The sequence below is a fragment of the Nelumbo nucifera genome, chromosome 5 (assembly GCF_055504915.1).
Source record: "Nelumbo nucifera cultivar China Antique chromosome 5, China Antique-T2T, whole genome shotgun sequence".
NCBI lineage: Eukaryota > Viridiplantae > Streptophyta > Magnoliopsida > Proteales > Nelumbonaceae > Nelumbo > Nelumbo nucifera.
In genome coordinates, this window is record NC_142653.1 from 76,763,335 (window position 1) to 76,779,543 (window position 16,209).

Genomic DNA, 16,209 nt, shown 5'->3' on the forward strand with positions numbered 1-16,209 from the left:
AGAATGAAATCCCATTCCAACTTGATTTCAATTCCCATACAGATACATGTCTAAACCAAACAAATTATAGGAATAAACCAATTCGGATTCAGATAGATTTTGATTCAAATTCCGATTCCAACTGTAAACCAAGCGGACCCTTATTTACGAGAAGAGAAATTATGCTAACAAGGATATTGGGTACCCAATGCAATGTCAGGTCCCAACCATGGCCAAGGTAGGGTCTTGGGAGGGGTAGACTGGAGGAGAATATGAGGTTCTTTGACAACATAGATGGACTGAAAATTTTGAAAGATGGGCCATTCAGTTGGATACATGGTGGCGGGAAAAAATACAATTCATAGCTACACTTCGTAAATCAACTTCACAAATCAGATGTTAACTACAACCTCTCAGTATCCATTATACAAATCATTTCAGTTTAACAAAACGACAAGTCTGTTATCTTGGGGGAATTCTGTCTTAAAAGTCTGATATCCAGACCATCAATTGGTCTAGTGTTTGTAATCCTCTTAGTAGAGGGCCAACCCAACTTCCACCTGATTGGATTCAATAGATGCTCCACCCTCCCTCTAAAAACGCAATCTACCGATTACGCTCTGGTGGCAGTGGCCGATTGAAACCTCCTCTCCTATTCATATATTGTCTTGGCTGTCGTTTTGTCACAGCCCTGACTCCACTTACATCAGCACCAGGGACTGGCTTTCCTTTCGTAGAATCAAACCCTACTGGAATCCCTAATTTCATCATCAGCTCTATCTCATCAGAATCAATTTCTGCATCACCGGCAGTAGCTAGAGGAGAATCTGATGAATCATGTTGCTTAAGTTGCTGCTCCCTTGCGATGCCATCAACGAACTCAGATACTGCAGCAGCTCGTTGCTGGTCCTTGTCATCTTCATCTCTACGGTGTTGGTGTTTGCGACGTGAGTCTGGCGATGGGGAGTGTTGGTGGCGACGAGATCGTCCAACAGAGCGAGAGCGAGAACGAGAGGGCGAACGAGATCTGGACTTCAATCGATGAACAGGAGATCGAGTCCGAGAACGGGTATGTCGTGATCGCTCACGGTCACGGTCACGATCTTCTCTGTCTCTTCTTTTGTCTTTCTCTCTGTCTCTATCCCGTTCCCGGTCCTTGGTACGGTCATGGTCATGATCACGATTTTCTCTGTCTCTTCTTTTGTCTTTGTCTCTGTCTCTATCCCGTTCCCGGTCCCGATCGCGATCTTCTTTGTCTCTTCTTTTGTCTTTGTCTTTGTCTTTGTCTTTGTCTCTATCCCGTTCCCGGTCCCAGTCAGAGTCCTTGGAACGGTCACGGTCTTCTCTATCTCTTCTTCTGTCTTTGTCTCTGTCTTTATCCCGGTCCCGTTCTCGCTCTCTCTTCACCATTTTGTTATATTCACCCGTCCAAGTTCTTACACGGGAGAGATAACTAAGTTCAGTTAACATAATGAGGATTTTATTAGCATAACGAGTTATTTTGCTTTTCAGAACAAAAACTCCCCCTTCATACATTATGGGGGTGTTTCTAATAAACATAATTGGCGACATATGTTTATTTTATAATGATTATTACCTTTTATGCTTTTGGCATAGAAAGTAAACTGATAGCTTATAACTAATCATGGATTTTTCAATACCATTTAAACTAATCATAAACTCAACATTCGCTGACATCTGGCTGGAGCAGAAGTGAATCTTAAACAAGGAGTTTCAGATTTCTCTATTGATTCTGGGATATAAACAAATTAAAAGTAGCAACCATGTTTTATAGGAACCTCTCAAGCAAAAGGATCAATTTATATGAATGAAAAAGAAAAATACAGATGGAAACAATATAAACAGAAGAAACATAAATTTTCTGTTCAGAACCAAATACATGGATTTAATAAGGGCGAATAGAAAGCCCACTGACAATCAAGGAGACAAAAATGAGAACAAATCCAAGAAATAGCCAAAAGGAGATGAGTCCTTAAAATTAGGAATGCCGAATGCAGACTAAAGGTAGAGGCAAGTCAGTTGGGACTTGGAGAGGCGGGCCTAGCCTCAAGGTGTTTTGAAGTAAGCCTCAAAAAATAAAAATTAATATGGTATTTCCACAAATAATGAAGACATGGGGGAAATAGGAAGCATAAACAAATATCTATTAGAACATAAAATAAATAATCATAACCCACAAACCAAAGGCCCAAAATCTTTGACAATATATATTCCTGAACATTATGTTAACAATCCAAAATAACTTCTCTTATTCAAACAAAGACCAAAGAAATTCACACATTCAAGTTTGATAATAACTTACTATTCTTGAGGATAAGCTTTGGATGTTTCAACTTTGGAAATCCCAGAGCTTTTAGCACTTTCGATAACAGAAAATCAAAATTCCAACCTGTAGAGATCACACACGAAAATTTTATAATACAAATGAATAGGGCATATATTCTGTTGACATTTATTTTTATACTAAAATGGAGGCTTTTTTTGGCTCAACAATTAGGACAGTAAAAACAAACAGTTAAAGGCATAGAGTTCCAACTATTTCCATTCCTTTCAATAGGAAGAATAAAATTATAAAGAACTCCATGCATCAAAATAAAGATTCCATCATATATAATTCATTCTTTGTTTGCTTGATTTTTGAGATGGGCCACACCACTGGTTGAAGTACCCAAACCCCATCTCAAAATACCCCAAATAATATTGCTTTACTAGAGATGACATTTATCTATTCTAATTTTGCTTCCCAAAAGCTTTGAAAGAAATTTCTCACTGCAATTTATATGAAATCTCTCCATTTAGAAGGAATTTAGTTGGGATTCTTCTTCATACTTGCTCGTGTGATGCAGATTGCAAGGGGAGTCACCTATTCACCAAGATGCTCTTCTGCTCAACTTGTGGGTTTAAAAAAAGGTGTTTTTTATCAATAACAGAAGAATTTCATTAATTATGGAAACAAGTACAAAGAAGCACCATGGAGAGAAATAAGCTCTCTTAACTCACTCCGAGATGACACAGATTTTACAAGTTACAACACAACCCAAAAAAGTTGATCCCTTCCCACCCCTTGCTTAGCCAAAACATCAGCAAAAGCATTTAAACTTCTTTTTACCCACTGCAGCTTAAATTCCATATTTTGTGTAATACACTTAAACTTTCATTTTTTCATTAGCAAAATTCCACGACCAATCTCCTCATTTTGTAGACAGCTTACTACTAACTTTGAGTCCCCTTCCATGATCAACCTACTGATGTTCAGTTCCATGCTTTTAATAAGGGTGTTCACAGAGATATCTAACGCACCATGTAGGCCAAAGGTTCAGTTGTATGGAAAAAGTAGAAATTTGATGTTGTTCCACTCGGGTCATTGGATGGGAAGCCTTTGGTTTGAGTTCTGTTTTGCTTGTCTGGGTGGCTGGTTTTTCTGTGAGTTTTTTTCTTTTTTTTTTTTTTTTTTTTTTTGGGGGGGGGGGGGGGGTTTGGTTCTCCCTTGGTGTGTCAACTTAAAAAAGTCCTTGTATGATCTTAAACAAGCCCCCAGGGCATAGTTTGAGAAATTTCATTTAGTGATCACAGATGCAAGATTCACTCAGAGTTTCTCAAATTATTCACTGTTCATATCGAGAGGCCCCCAAGGAATTACACTATTACTTCTATATGTGGAATTGTGGATACATTCTCATTACTGGTGATGACAGTCGAGGCATTTCTTCTTTGAAGCAGCTTCTCAGTCAGTCCTTCAAGATGAAAGACTTTGGTCATCTTACTTTTTTCTTGGGGCTAGAAGTCACTTATTCTTCCCATGGGTACTTTGTTAATCAACACAAGTATGCAGTGGATTCTCTGAAATCTACAAACCTGAGTGATGACAAACAGGTTGATACACCTCTTGAGATGAATCTGAAACTTTCGAAGGATGGTGGGCAAGATGAAAGACTTTGGTCATCTTACTTTTTTCTTGGGAATAGAAGTCAACTCATTCTTCCCATGGGTATTTTGTTAATCAACACAAGTATGCAGTGGATTCTGTGAAATCTACAAACCTGAGTGATGACAAACAGGTTGACACACCTCTTGAGATGAATCTGAAACTTTCGAAGGATGGTGGGGACCCCCTAGCAGACGCTACTCTTTATCGACAGCTTGTTGGTAGCCTTATCTACCTTACCATGACACATCCAGATATTTCTTATGTTGTCCAAGTGGTCAATTAATTTGTCTCTTCTCCTTGACAACTGCACATGACTGCAGTTCTTCGTATTATCCGATACATTCGTGGAACACTTTCACATGGCATCTTCTAATATAGGGCTATGTCCTCTATCTGTAGTGAGATTATATGGCTAAGAACACTCCTCACTGACCTTGGTATCTCCTTGGCATCTCCAATTCCGATTTATGCTAACAATGTAAGTGCAATCAAGATTGCATCCAACCCAGTCTTCCATGAGCAAGCCAAACATATAAAGGTTGACTGCCACTTCATCAGAGATCAATTTTCTGTTGGACACATCTTTGTCGCACATGTCTTTTTCCTTACAGCTCGCTGACCTATTCACAAAGGCTATGGCCCGTGCTTGTCACCAATTTCTAGTTGACAAACTGATGCTCGCTTGCGAGCACAGCACCCTTTTATGTTGTATCTTATGTACATTATTCTCTCTTTGTTTTATTCTTTCTTATAAAGTCACAGCTGTCCTTTCCATAATTGTGTTATTTTATTCTTTATTGTAAGAGGACACATCTGTCCTTATATATTTGTGTACACTACTCTTCTATACAAGAAAATCCTTTTGGACGTGTGGATCATCAAAACACACCCTTTCATTTTCTGGCTCATCTTCTCTGGTTTGAACTGAGTTGACACCTGTCACTTTCATACAAAGTACTAGACACTTCCTTTCCATCTAGCTCCTCAATTTTAGTAATCAGAGTTTGCATTTGATCACCAATCCTTCCAAATTTATTGTATATCTCATTCCTTGATCTTGCCTTTAAGCTATTTTAACTTCCAATGGAACCTCATTCCTTCCCATTTTGTTGTTGGATTGCTCTCCTCCCACCAACCTCTATCACCTGTGTTTTCCTCAAAAATAGAAATTGACCAATGATCTGAAGTCACACTTGGCAAGGCTCTAGAGACTAGACTCCTCCAATGATCCTCCCAGTCATCTGTGAATAAAAATATGTCTAAGTTGGAGCAAATTAGGTTGACCTATAAATTGGACCAAGTAAAATTGTTATAAGAGAAAGGTTGTTCCTTCAGCCCAAAAGCATCAGTGACTTGATTAAAACTCCTCATACTCGTTCTCCTTCTCAGATTGTTAGTTTCTTCCAAGAATCTTATAACATTAAAATCCCCTCCTATACACCATGGTCTATCCCACAATCCTCTAATGTCTTCCAATTCTTCCCAATGTCGACAAAACACCCCCCGCTTTCAACTAATGTTATGCACCTTTATTCTTTTTAATATAAAAGATTTTTATTAAAAATATAGAAAAAATGAGATCCCCCCTTCCTCCTCCAAACCCCCCTCCTCTTAAGGAGGCGTACGCCTCCTCATGTTTGGGAGGCTTACGCCTCTTGCATTCTGAACTACGCCTCACACCTCTAGATAGTGGAATGCCTCGTGTCACGCCTCCGCGTTTTAAAACATTGGTGAAGATACTGTAATTTAGAGACACAAGGCAAGCAGACTTCTCCGGTTGTCATCATTTCTCTTATGAAGTGTCTATCAACCTAAATGTGCTTTGTCCTATCCTGTTGAACTGGATTGTGGGCAATATTGATTGTAGCTTGGTTGTTTCAATATAATACCATGGGCTCCTCTGCATCTATCCCAATATCTCAATCAACAAGGATCTAACACAAAGTGATTCTGAAACACCATGGACTATAGATCTATATTCAGCCTTCGCACATGACCTAGCCACCACTAACTGCTTTTTACTCTTCCATGAAACCAAATTTCCTCCTATCATGCATAGCCTTAACGTGGATCTCCTATCATCTAGATAACTTGCCCAATCCGCATATGTATAGGACTCTAGTTTCAAATTCCCATGATCTAAGAATAGATTTTTTTTATAAATATCTGAGAACAGAATTCCTCTATCAAGATGCTTCTTTAGGTATGCAAGTATGCTATCCATGGCTTCCTAGTGCTGAACTTGAGGAGCATGCATATACTGACTCACAACACTAACAGCATAGGAAATGTCTGGGCATGTCATACATAAATATAGTAGCTGGCCTACCATCCTCTAATTTCTCCAAGCATTCATAACCAATTTACCATCCAAAGCATTAATCTTGAGGTTCAAGTCAATAAAAGTATTAGCCGGTTTAACACTTTAGCTTCCTAGTTTCCTGCAATAGGTCCAACTTAAATAGGACTCTTTCCCGCACTCTAGTTCTTCCTGATTTTGATGCCAAAACACAGATAACCCTCTTGATGACTGATACCCACCAAAAAATCTAAGAACTAGGCAGTCTAAAGTAGATCGATCAGCCCTTTATCTCCTCATGTAATCGGCTAATCTAGGACTGTATGGACGAACTCCAATAAAACCCTAGTCTTGCTCTAGTACCAAGTAGAAAACTATTGAATCAAAAATCTACAAAGAAAAGAAGAGTTTCTTGTGGAAGAAGAGAAAGAGGATAAGTTGAGAAAGAAATAGAGAACAAATCGAATCTGGCCACCCTCTCCATTAGTATTTATACTTTAATTAAAAAGATAGTACAATGACTAATATGCCCTTATAGGGCAGCTGACACATAAAACCGCATAAAAAACTTAAAAACATCACTCCAAAGGGTCCCAACAAGAGTGGTGTGGTCCCCACTTCCTATCTAAACAAATAATAAACAAAAACAACTAACAAATCTAAACAAAACTGCACAAAATCCTCAACAGTCACAATACCACTTGAAGCCCCAGACAAAGGACACAACCCAATTCCAACCCCTGGCTTTACAAAAACCCCCAACTCATTTTCTATAAAATTCCATCACCTTAGATTCTTGAATTAAAATAATATTATTTGGCTTCTCCTTTCTTAGCAACTCTTTAATAGTGGTGCTTTTCCTTGCCCTCTCTAACCCTCTAACATTGCACCTTACAATCTTCATTTCTCTTCTCAAACAATTAACCTTTTTCCAAATTTCCCCTACTTATTACCCCTCACCCTTCCCTTTCTTCCACTAAACTCCTTATCTCCTCTGCATCTTTCTTTAGTCTTTCCACTTAACTTTATTTCATCCCTCTTTTCTTCATGCAGCTTAGGGCTCTCCTTGGGATCTTGAGCAACAAGAATAGGCAAAAGAGCATTGGTTAGTACTTAAAACTGTATTGACAGAAGTACCTAGCCCCTGTGGAATGGAAGACAGATACACCCAACGACATGTTAATCTTTCCCTGGACATCGGATTGGTGCTCACCAACTTCCTTGTCTGGGCTATGGGCTAAAAAAAAATTCCATCAAGTAAACACCTCTTTGTTTACTGCAAGAACCTTGTCGACTATCCCTTTTTGGGCTTCCCCCGCCAAGTCTTTGACGATTCTCATCTAATCCCTTATGGACACCCTATTTTACATGTGAATTTGGTTCAAGTTCCTTCTTTGTTGAGATTGGATTTCCCATCTCCTCAATCCTGTTGTACTCCACTAGATTACCCCTACCTTCAACCATTGTTTTCAAGGAGAAGGTTTCCTTAGAGCTGCTTTCTTCATCAATAAATAGTATATCCATCCACTCCAGACCATCATTGTCTTCCATTGAATTAGCCTTGAATCTGTGTCTTCATTTTCATCCTCCTTCTACTCATACTCCTCCCACCCCTTGTTATGATCTCATCCCTTATGGACACCCTCTTTCCTTTGATTAAATCTCCTTGTTGAGTTTGACAAGGCTCCATTTTTCAATACATTGGCATAGGATTGTTCCCCATTATCTCTCTTGAGACTTTTCTTCTCCCCCACCTGTTCTCCTTCCACCTTCTTTTCACAAGATAAGCCAAAGCTTCCGTTCCATGTAAGGCTCCAATAAGCAACCTCATCATCTTCTTTAACCCCAGGCTTGTAACTCCATAATGATGCTTCGCATTCCGTGCAATCCACACTCTATACCAAGCTCCATTGAAAGACACAACAATCATCTGGGAACATGCTCTAGTTTTAGGCATGCAACCTTCATCTTCACCATTCTAGGGTTTCCCACATTAGTTTCAAGAAATACAGCATCCAAAGTTTCAGCTATCTTCTCCAGACAAGAAAACTTCTACAAGTTGAAAGGAAGGTCGAAGAGTCTGAGTTCAAAAGCTCCAATGTCCATGTCTAAACTATTGCAAGAAGGTGACCAATTTTAGATTAGGACCAAACCAAGCTCCGTTTCAACAGAATAGAACTCAATGTCCTTATCGTAAATATCCAACACTCCTCTCCAATCATCAAAGGGAAGAATGGAAACTCCTCTAATCCCCATTTTTAATTTGATTTTTTCTATTATATTTCCAACTTCAACCTTGTTTGACTTCTAGAATGCACACCATTTGTTTTTTGTTGTACCCAAAGAGCTCTATCACTACCATAAACCAACCCTTATGTTTCCTTCTCAGACCTACTAAAAAACTTCTTTTTGAGACCTCCAATCCACACTTCCACCCCTCTTCCTTGATAACAAATGATGCCCCATACAAAAACCCTTTCAGCCATTGAACGACTTCTCCTGACAATATGATAGTAGCCTTCCCCTCCCCTCTAATCTTTTTTTTTTTTGATCAATAACAAGAAACTTTATTAAAGATATGAAATATGTGAAGCTTAGGTACAAAGAGGAGGTAAAAAGACTTAACTCCCCACCAAAGAATACAAGGAAAATTCAAAAATTAGCCCAAAAAGTCGAAACCCTATCCACCCCTTGCTTTGCTAACCCATCAACAAAAGAATTAGCAGTCCTTTTCACCCAGTTGTAATGAACCACAATATCCCTACTCAGCCAGTTAAATCTATTCTTCTCATTGTTATAACTCCATAATCTGCTGCCTCCCCCCTTTAGCCACCTAATCACCACCTCCGAGTCACCTTCAAGAACCAAACATCTGATGTTCAACTCCCTTGCTCTTTGGATACCTTCTAAGGCTGCGAGGATCTCAACCCTAAGAGAGTCTCATTCCCCAATTGGGCCTAAGAACATAGCAATAATAGCCCCCGCCTCATTCCTGAATACTCCCCCAATCCCAGAAGGCCCTGGGTTCCTTATACAGCTACCATCAAAATTCAATTTTATGAACCTAAAAGAAGGAAAGGAGGGAACCACGAAGGACTACAGGTCCTCTTGCAGAGGGCAGAGGAGGCTATCTCCTTCCAAGTTCTCACCACATCAGACACAGAATAATCTGAGAACAATTCCAATGGTTCTTTCTTTATCTGAAAATATTCGTGAGTTTCTTTCTTCCCATAGAGACAAACACACTGCAGCCCTAATGCTTCTCCACATAGTCTTCCCTCTCTTCTTCGGCCATCTGAAAAAAGATGGAGAGAACAAGCTTTGGACACTCCCAGGGGGAATCCAAACACACCCAAAAAGGGAAAAGACCCACTCCCAAACTAATTTAGCAACCGAACAAGTGACAATAAGGTGGTAACCAGTTTCCCCATCAGCTTTACAGAGAGTACATCTATTAGGAAGTAAACAATAGTTGGGTCTCTTCTTCTGAAGTAGGTCATTTGTGTTAATTCTTTCCAGGAAAGTTTCCTAACAAAAACTACCAACCCGAGGAGGAATGGGCCTACTCCAAATTTCTTTAACCGGGAAAGACAACCCAATGGGATCAAAAGGCTGAGTTAAAGTCTCAAAAAATGAGGCACAAGAGAAAACACCTGAAGAGGAGGGAACCCAAAATCTGGTGCCCCCCTTAATGGGATCCAAGAAGACATTTTCAAGGATGGCTAACAAAGACAAAATGTGGTCCAAGTTTGTGTCCCTAATTGCCCTTCTCAGCCCTAGGTTCCACCCAAACCCTGAAGAAGAGTCTGAGGGGGTTAAGAAAGAAGAAATGGGTTCATTTTTCAAATCAGAAAGAGCATACAAAGAGGGGAATTGGTCCATTAGAGGTGAGTACCCGACCCAAAGTTGTTCCCAAAATTTTATTTTATTACCGGAGTTAAGACCATACCTGATACAAGGGGAGAATACTAGAAGTAGTTTGTGTATGGCTGACCAAGGAGAAGCGGTTGTAGTCCTTGCCAAGATTCCAGGCTCCCAACCATTGTCTCCCAACCCATGTATACTAGCCACAATCTTTGTCCACAACTTGTCTCTTTCCAACAGAAACCTCCATAGCCATTTCCCCAACAATGCCATGTTCCTCTTCCTAAGATACACAATCCCAAGACCTCCTAGCTTTTTACATCTAGTTACCACCTCCCAACTCACCCTATGGTCCCGCTTCTCCCCCTAAGGAAAGATAATTTTTCCTCCAAGAGGCAAGCCTTTTCCCAAATCTCTCCACCACCGGGTTCCAAAAGCTTACCTTCTTAGGGTTATCCCCCAGGGGGAGACCTAAGTAAGCCATCGGCCAATCCGAGGTTGCACACCCTAAGACATCTGCATACTCTCTAAGCTCCCTCTCCTCCAGATTCACACCCGCCAAACTACTTTTATCCAAATTCACCTTGAGCTTGGATACTCGCTCAAAGAGTTGTATTGCCAACTTTAGGTTCCGAATCCACTCAATGTCCCCACCTTCACAGAAAAGGATAGTGTCATCTGCAAACTGTAGATGAGTAAGTGGTATCTCCTCCCTTCCTACTCTCCATCCTTTTATTAAATTCCTTGAATCTGCTCTCTGAATCAATCTCCCAAGTACATCAGCAATCAAAGTGAATAGGAAAGGGGATAGTGGATCACCTGGTCTTATTCCTCTCGAGGCAGGGAAGAAATCCACCACAGTTCCATTCACCAAGATTGAGTAGTGGCAACTTCTAATACAACCCCAAATCCAATTACACCAACTGTCTCCAAAGCCAAAACTTTTCAACACCTCCAACAAGAAGGACCAATCAACCAAGTCAAAAGCCTCCTCCAAGTCCAGTTTATAAACCATTCCTTTCTTCTTGGATTTCCTAAAACTCTCATTTGCAATCAAGATTTGATCAGTAATTTGTCTTCCCATCACAAAAGCACCTTGATTAGGTGCAATTATAGAAGGATGAACCTTCTTTAACCTTAGAGACAACACTTTTGCGATTATTTTGTACAAACTAATAGGTCTGAAGTCCCTTAGCTGTGAAACCTCTTTCTTCTTAGGAACCAGAGCAATGAAAGTGGAATTCAAGCTCGGGTTGATTATTCCCCTTCTGTGGAACTCCTCAAACACTGACCCAATATCTTCCTCCACAATACCCCAACAATCTTGATAAAAAGCCATTGTGAACCCGTTCGGACCTAGAGCTTTTGTTCTATCCATTGAAAAGATTGCTTCCTTTATCTCCTCCAAATCAAATCTCCTTTCTAACCACTCTCTATTTTCTGGACTTAGAGTCGGCCAATCTAAACTTTAAAATGGCCTTATGAAAATAGATTTGAAATGGCCAACAAAGGTTTCTACTATTTCTATCGGGTGGGAAATAATTGTTCCTTCAACTTCCAACTTTGAAATGAAATTCTTCCTTCTTCTACCGTTTGCCACAGAGTGAAAGAACCCGGTGTTTCTATCCCCCTCCTTCAACCACTTGCACCTAGATTTCTACCTCCAACTTATTTCCTCCTTAATCAAAAGATCCTCCAATTGCTTCCTTACACTCCATCTCCTTTCTCTGACTTCTTCACCAAAAAGACCCCTTCCTTCCTTCATATCCAGCTCTTCTATCTGCTCTACACACCTGTTTCCTTTCCTCAACTCTCCCAAACTCCAACCTATTCCACTCCTTTATTTGGGATTTTAAGAACTGAAGACCCCTCCCCTCTAATCTTCAATACAATGTGTTCTTTACTCTTACCTTTCTTGAGTACGAATCTTTTGGCTTCAACCTTCAGTTCAGATCTCCATCTAGTGGTTGCAGCAACAAAACCATCGCCACCTTGCTCAACTCTCTGCTCCTTCCCTTGGGCAGATATAGACATGAAAGAATTAGTCAATCTTAGTTAATGGACTAGTTTGGGACTCTTTCCCAACCTATAGTGGTCTAATACAAGGAGATCCTCTCTCTCCCTTCCTATTCACCTTGATAGCTACCACTTCCAATAGATTGATATTTTTTTTGTTGATAACTTGGTGTGCTCAAGGGGTAGAAAGAGGTGGAGAGTTCGCATGGTAGTTACACAGCTTTAGTTTGCAGATGACCTAATTATTTTCTATGAAGGTGGTGATCTCAAACAAGTGGAGAATATCACATCGTTGGTGAAGTTATTTGAAAAGGTTTCAAATTTCAGGATAAATTTGGAGAATAGTTGTGTGGAAGGGATGAATTTGGAAGAAAGCCTTAAATTCAAATGCAATCTCTTTAAGGTATTCCACTTCCTCTTGGCCTTTGAAATATTTGGGCATGCCCTTTGGAGATAATCCCAAGGAGAGTAGGTTTTGGAAACTAATCTTAGAAAGGTGCGCTAAAAGTTTGGGAGTGTGGAAGAGAAACTATATTTCTTTGGGGGATAGAATAATCTCTTTGTGTTTAAGGTGTTGCATAAGAAAGTGATGAAATTAGAAAAGATCATACGGGATTTCTTGTGGGAGCTGGAAGAAGGAAAGAAGGATCACTTATTAAGTAGGAAAATAGTGTTCAAAGAAAGCAACAATGGGGGCTAAAAATAGATATTGTTGGCAAGAATAACCTTTCTCGCTCACGTAATTGGTTATGGAGGTGGCCTAATGAGAAAGAGATTGTGGTGCAAGGTAATAGAGAGTATTCATGGTAGTTCAAACAATGGCTGGGATGATGGGTATCTCATTTGGCAACTTTGACTTCTCCTTGGAAAGCTATCTTTGGTCCTCAACTTAGTCAAGTATGACGCTTGCTCAGAGAATATGTGTGGATTGGGAATGTTGCACTTAAGGATACAGCATGGATTTGAAGGTACTAATCAGCAAGTAGTAACCAACTAACTGCTGATTTTTTTAATGTTTATTAAAATATTTTTTTCATTTTTTTAGGTAAAGAAGAAGAAGAAGAAGAAGCCAAGAAGGCTCTTTTAATTTTTGCAGGTAAAAACAGTAAGAGGAAAAAAGAGGCAAAATTCCCTATTGCCTCAGAGATAAATCAATGAAGATAAACAGGAAAAGAGGTGGAATTCCCTATTGCCTCAGAGATTCCAACTCTTAGAGTTCTCTTTTGAAGATTATGTGATTGTACCATTGTACGTATCTTGGGCTTGCCCTTCCACCTGTGGAGGCGAGAAGTGGCTGAATCTATAGCCCAACTGTGTGGAGGGCGACTCACTGGCGTCTTCTAAGGGGATCTCCGCTCAGCTGCTATATTATTAAGTGGAGTAAAGCCAGAAGATCTGTCGAGGAAAATAACTTAAGAGTGGAGGGCTGCTTCTACTCGATTTGGCTGGCTTCCTCCATAGAAACAGGCCTATGGAAGGAAGCGCGGAAAGAGGATGAAAAAGTGGAAGAAGATGTATTGCATGGATGAAGGGGATTAGTGAGTTCAAATGGGAAAAGAAGTTTCACCAAAACGGGTAAACAGGAGCTGATGGGGTTGGAAGGTTTGATGCAGATGGAAGATCAAAAGAGTGGCATGCAAGGTAACAAGGTGGCGTGTAGCAGGTCTTATGCATAGATGGTCAAAGGTGGCAGTTTTTTAATTCAAAATTTATCCAAAGAAGGGGGGATGGTAGGTCTGACCCAACCTGAACCAAGAAAGGAGGGAGTTGATCCATCCTTGTTCAGGTCTGGGCTTGACAATTTAAGGGATCATGTGTTGGACATCTCTAGTCATAATAGGCATCTGATCTTAGAAAGGCCCACGGGTAACAATGGACCGAGGCAAGTTGCGCTTAAGATAGCCCATCCTAAGACAGGTGAGTGCTTAAAAGCTCACGTGACTGAAGGTAAGGTGGGCTCAAAGGATGAGGCACGTGAGTCACTTAATACTCACATGTCTAACAGGGGGTGGCTTTGATAGATGGTAAGAAACATCTATCATCTTCCTCCTCAACTTCTTCCTCTCAACCGAAGGCTACAGGCTCAAGTTAAGCTTCAACTGGCTCTCAATGGTGGATTCAAATGCAGAAACTAAAAACATTGTCGCTTGATAGACGCAATCTAAGGTCTATTAGGCGCAACGATCTTGAATCCTCAGCAGATGGTGACTGGTCTGAGGACGCAGGAAGTGACGTATCAGGTTCTGATGACACTGTCAGTGTGGGTAATGCTGATCTACATCAAAATGTGAAATTCATGGAAGAGGAAAGCTTTAATACAGAAACCTTATTTATGGAAGAAGATAAAGGGGCTAGAGATAGAGATAGTGTGGGTCGATTGCCTGGGTCTGACGTTGCACACTCCATTTCTCCGTTCATTGAGGGGGTTGTTCCAACCAAGGTTCAAAGTATCGATACGATACGCCCAATATGGGGTGTATCGTATCATATCTTTTAGAATAAGATACGAGATACGGCAGGAATTCGTAAATGTTGTATCTTTTCTCTCGTATTGGTACTGTATCAACACGATACGAGGCCATATCATGCGTTTCAGTGTCGTACCGATCGATACGCATCCGATAGGGGGCGTATCGTCCAATACGGTGCTAAAACGATACAGACAGAACTATAATTTTTCGAAATCACGAAAGAAGGCTTCTTTCTCTCGAAAAAAAGCCTTCTCTCCCTCCCAAACCACTCCAAACCTCTCTCATACTTGTCTACACTATTAGATCTGCAAAAAAAAAAAACAAAAACGCATCAAACTTGAAGACTTGGGAAGATTTTTGAAGTTTTGGAAAATATTGTGAAAACAAGTGAGTTTTTTCAATTTTTTTCATCTAATCTCTCTGATTTGTTGTTTCTTTCTTGTTTGAATGCTTGGAAATGCTCTAAACCTACCTGATCTACATTTCCCATGTCAAAAATCACATTTTTTTATTATGTGTAGATCTATGGATTTTTATGAAGAAATATGGAAAAATAAAAATAAAGAAAAAAATTTTAAAAAAAAATGTTTTTTTATTTGAATGTAAGCACTTAATATGTTAGAAACCTATGGGTGATCTACCATATCCATGTAAGATTTGAAATTTTCTATGTAATTTGTTCTTTTTTTATTTTTTTAAATTTTTGGAAATAAAAAATAAATATTAATTAATTATTTTTTATTATGATTTGTCCATAAACACTGAATATATTGTAGATCTATGGCTGATCTATCATATCCATAGATCATTTAGCATTTTGGCAGTTATTCTTAAAATATATGATTTTTTTTTGAATTTTTTTATAATTTTCAGAATTAAAAATAAATATTAATTAATTATTTATAGTATGATTTGTCCATAAACACTGAATATATTCTTAATATATGGCTGATCTATCATATCCATAGATTATTTGACATTTATCATTCAAATATGATTTTTCTGAATTTTCTTTTGTAATTTTCAGAATTAAAAATAAATATTAATTAATTATTTTTTAATATGATTTGTCCATAAACACTGAATATATTCTTAATATATGGCTGATCTATCATATCCATAGATTATTTGACATTTATCATTCAAATATGATTTTTCTGAATTTTTTTGTAATTTTCAAAATTAACAATAAATATTAATTAATTATTTTTTAGCATGATTTTCCATAAACACTGAATATATTCTTAATATATGGCTGATCTATCATATCCATAGATTATTTGACATTTATCATTCAAATATGATGTTTTTGAATTTGTTTATAAATTTTAGAATTAAAAATAAATAATATTTAATTATGTTTTGTTATGATATACATATAGCCTTAAGGACTGAAAATATTCTTAATAGATGGTTGATCTATCATATCCATTGGTCATTTGGCATTTATCATTCAAATATGATTTTTTTGAATTTTCTTTTGTAATTTTTAGAATTAAAAATAAACAATAATTAATTATATTTTGTTATGATATAGCCCTAAGGACTGAATATATTCTTAATATATGGCTAACCTATCAGTTTTAAAATTAAAAATGAATATTAATTATTTATCATTTATTATAATTTTT

At 38.6% G+C, this 16,209-nt stretch overlaps 1 protein-coding gene across 7 annotated transcripts in view; it reads right to left on the reverse strand.

The window, feature by feature from the left end:
• Positions 1–319: 319 nt before the first annotated feature.
• The window catches only part of LOC104593927 (uncharacterized), a 33,972-nt gene continuing 18,082 nt past the window's right edge, over positions 320–16,209 (reverse strand). For 5 of the 7 annotated variants that reach the window (XM_088888418.1, XM_010254022.3, XM_019197163.2 and 2 more), the window contains 2 exons: positions 2,303–2,389; positions 320–1,414 (listed from right to left, as the gene is read on the reverse strand). In XM_088888418.1, the coding sequence (XP_088744544.1) occupies positions 586–1,389 (804 nt within the window). In that variant the 5' untranslated portion in view covers positions 1,390–1,414; positions 2,303–2,389 and the 3' untranslated portion in view covers positions 320–585. Of the gene's footprint in view, positions 1,433–2,302; positions 2,390–16,209 lie in introns of all 7 variants that reach the window. The other 2 variants (XM_088888421.1, XM_010254023.3) reach the window with 1 other exon arrangement.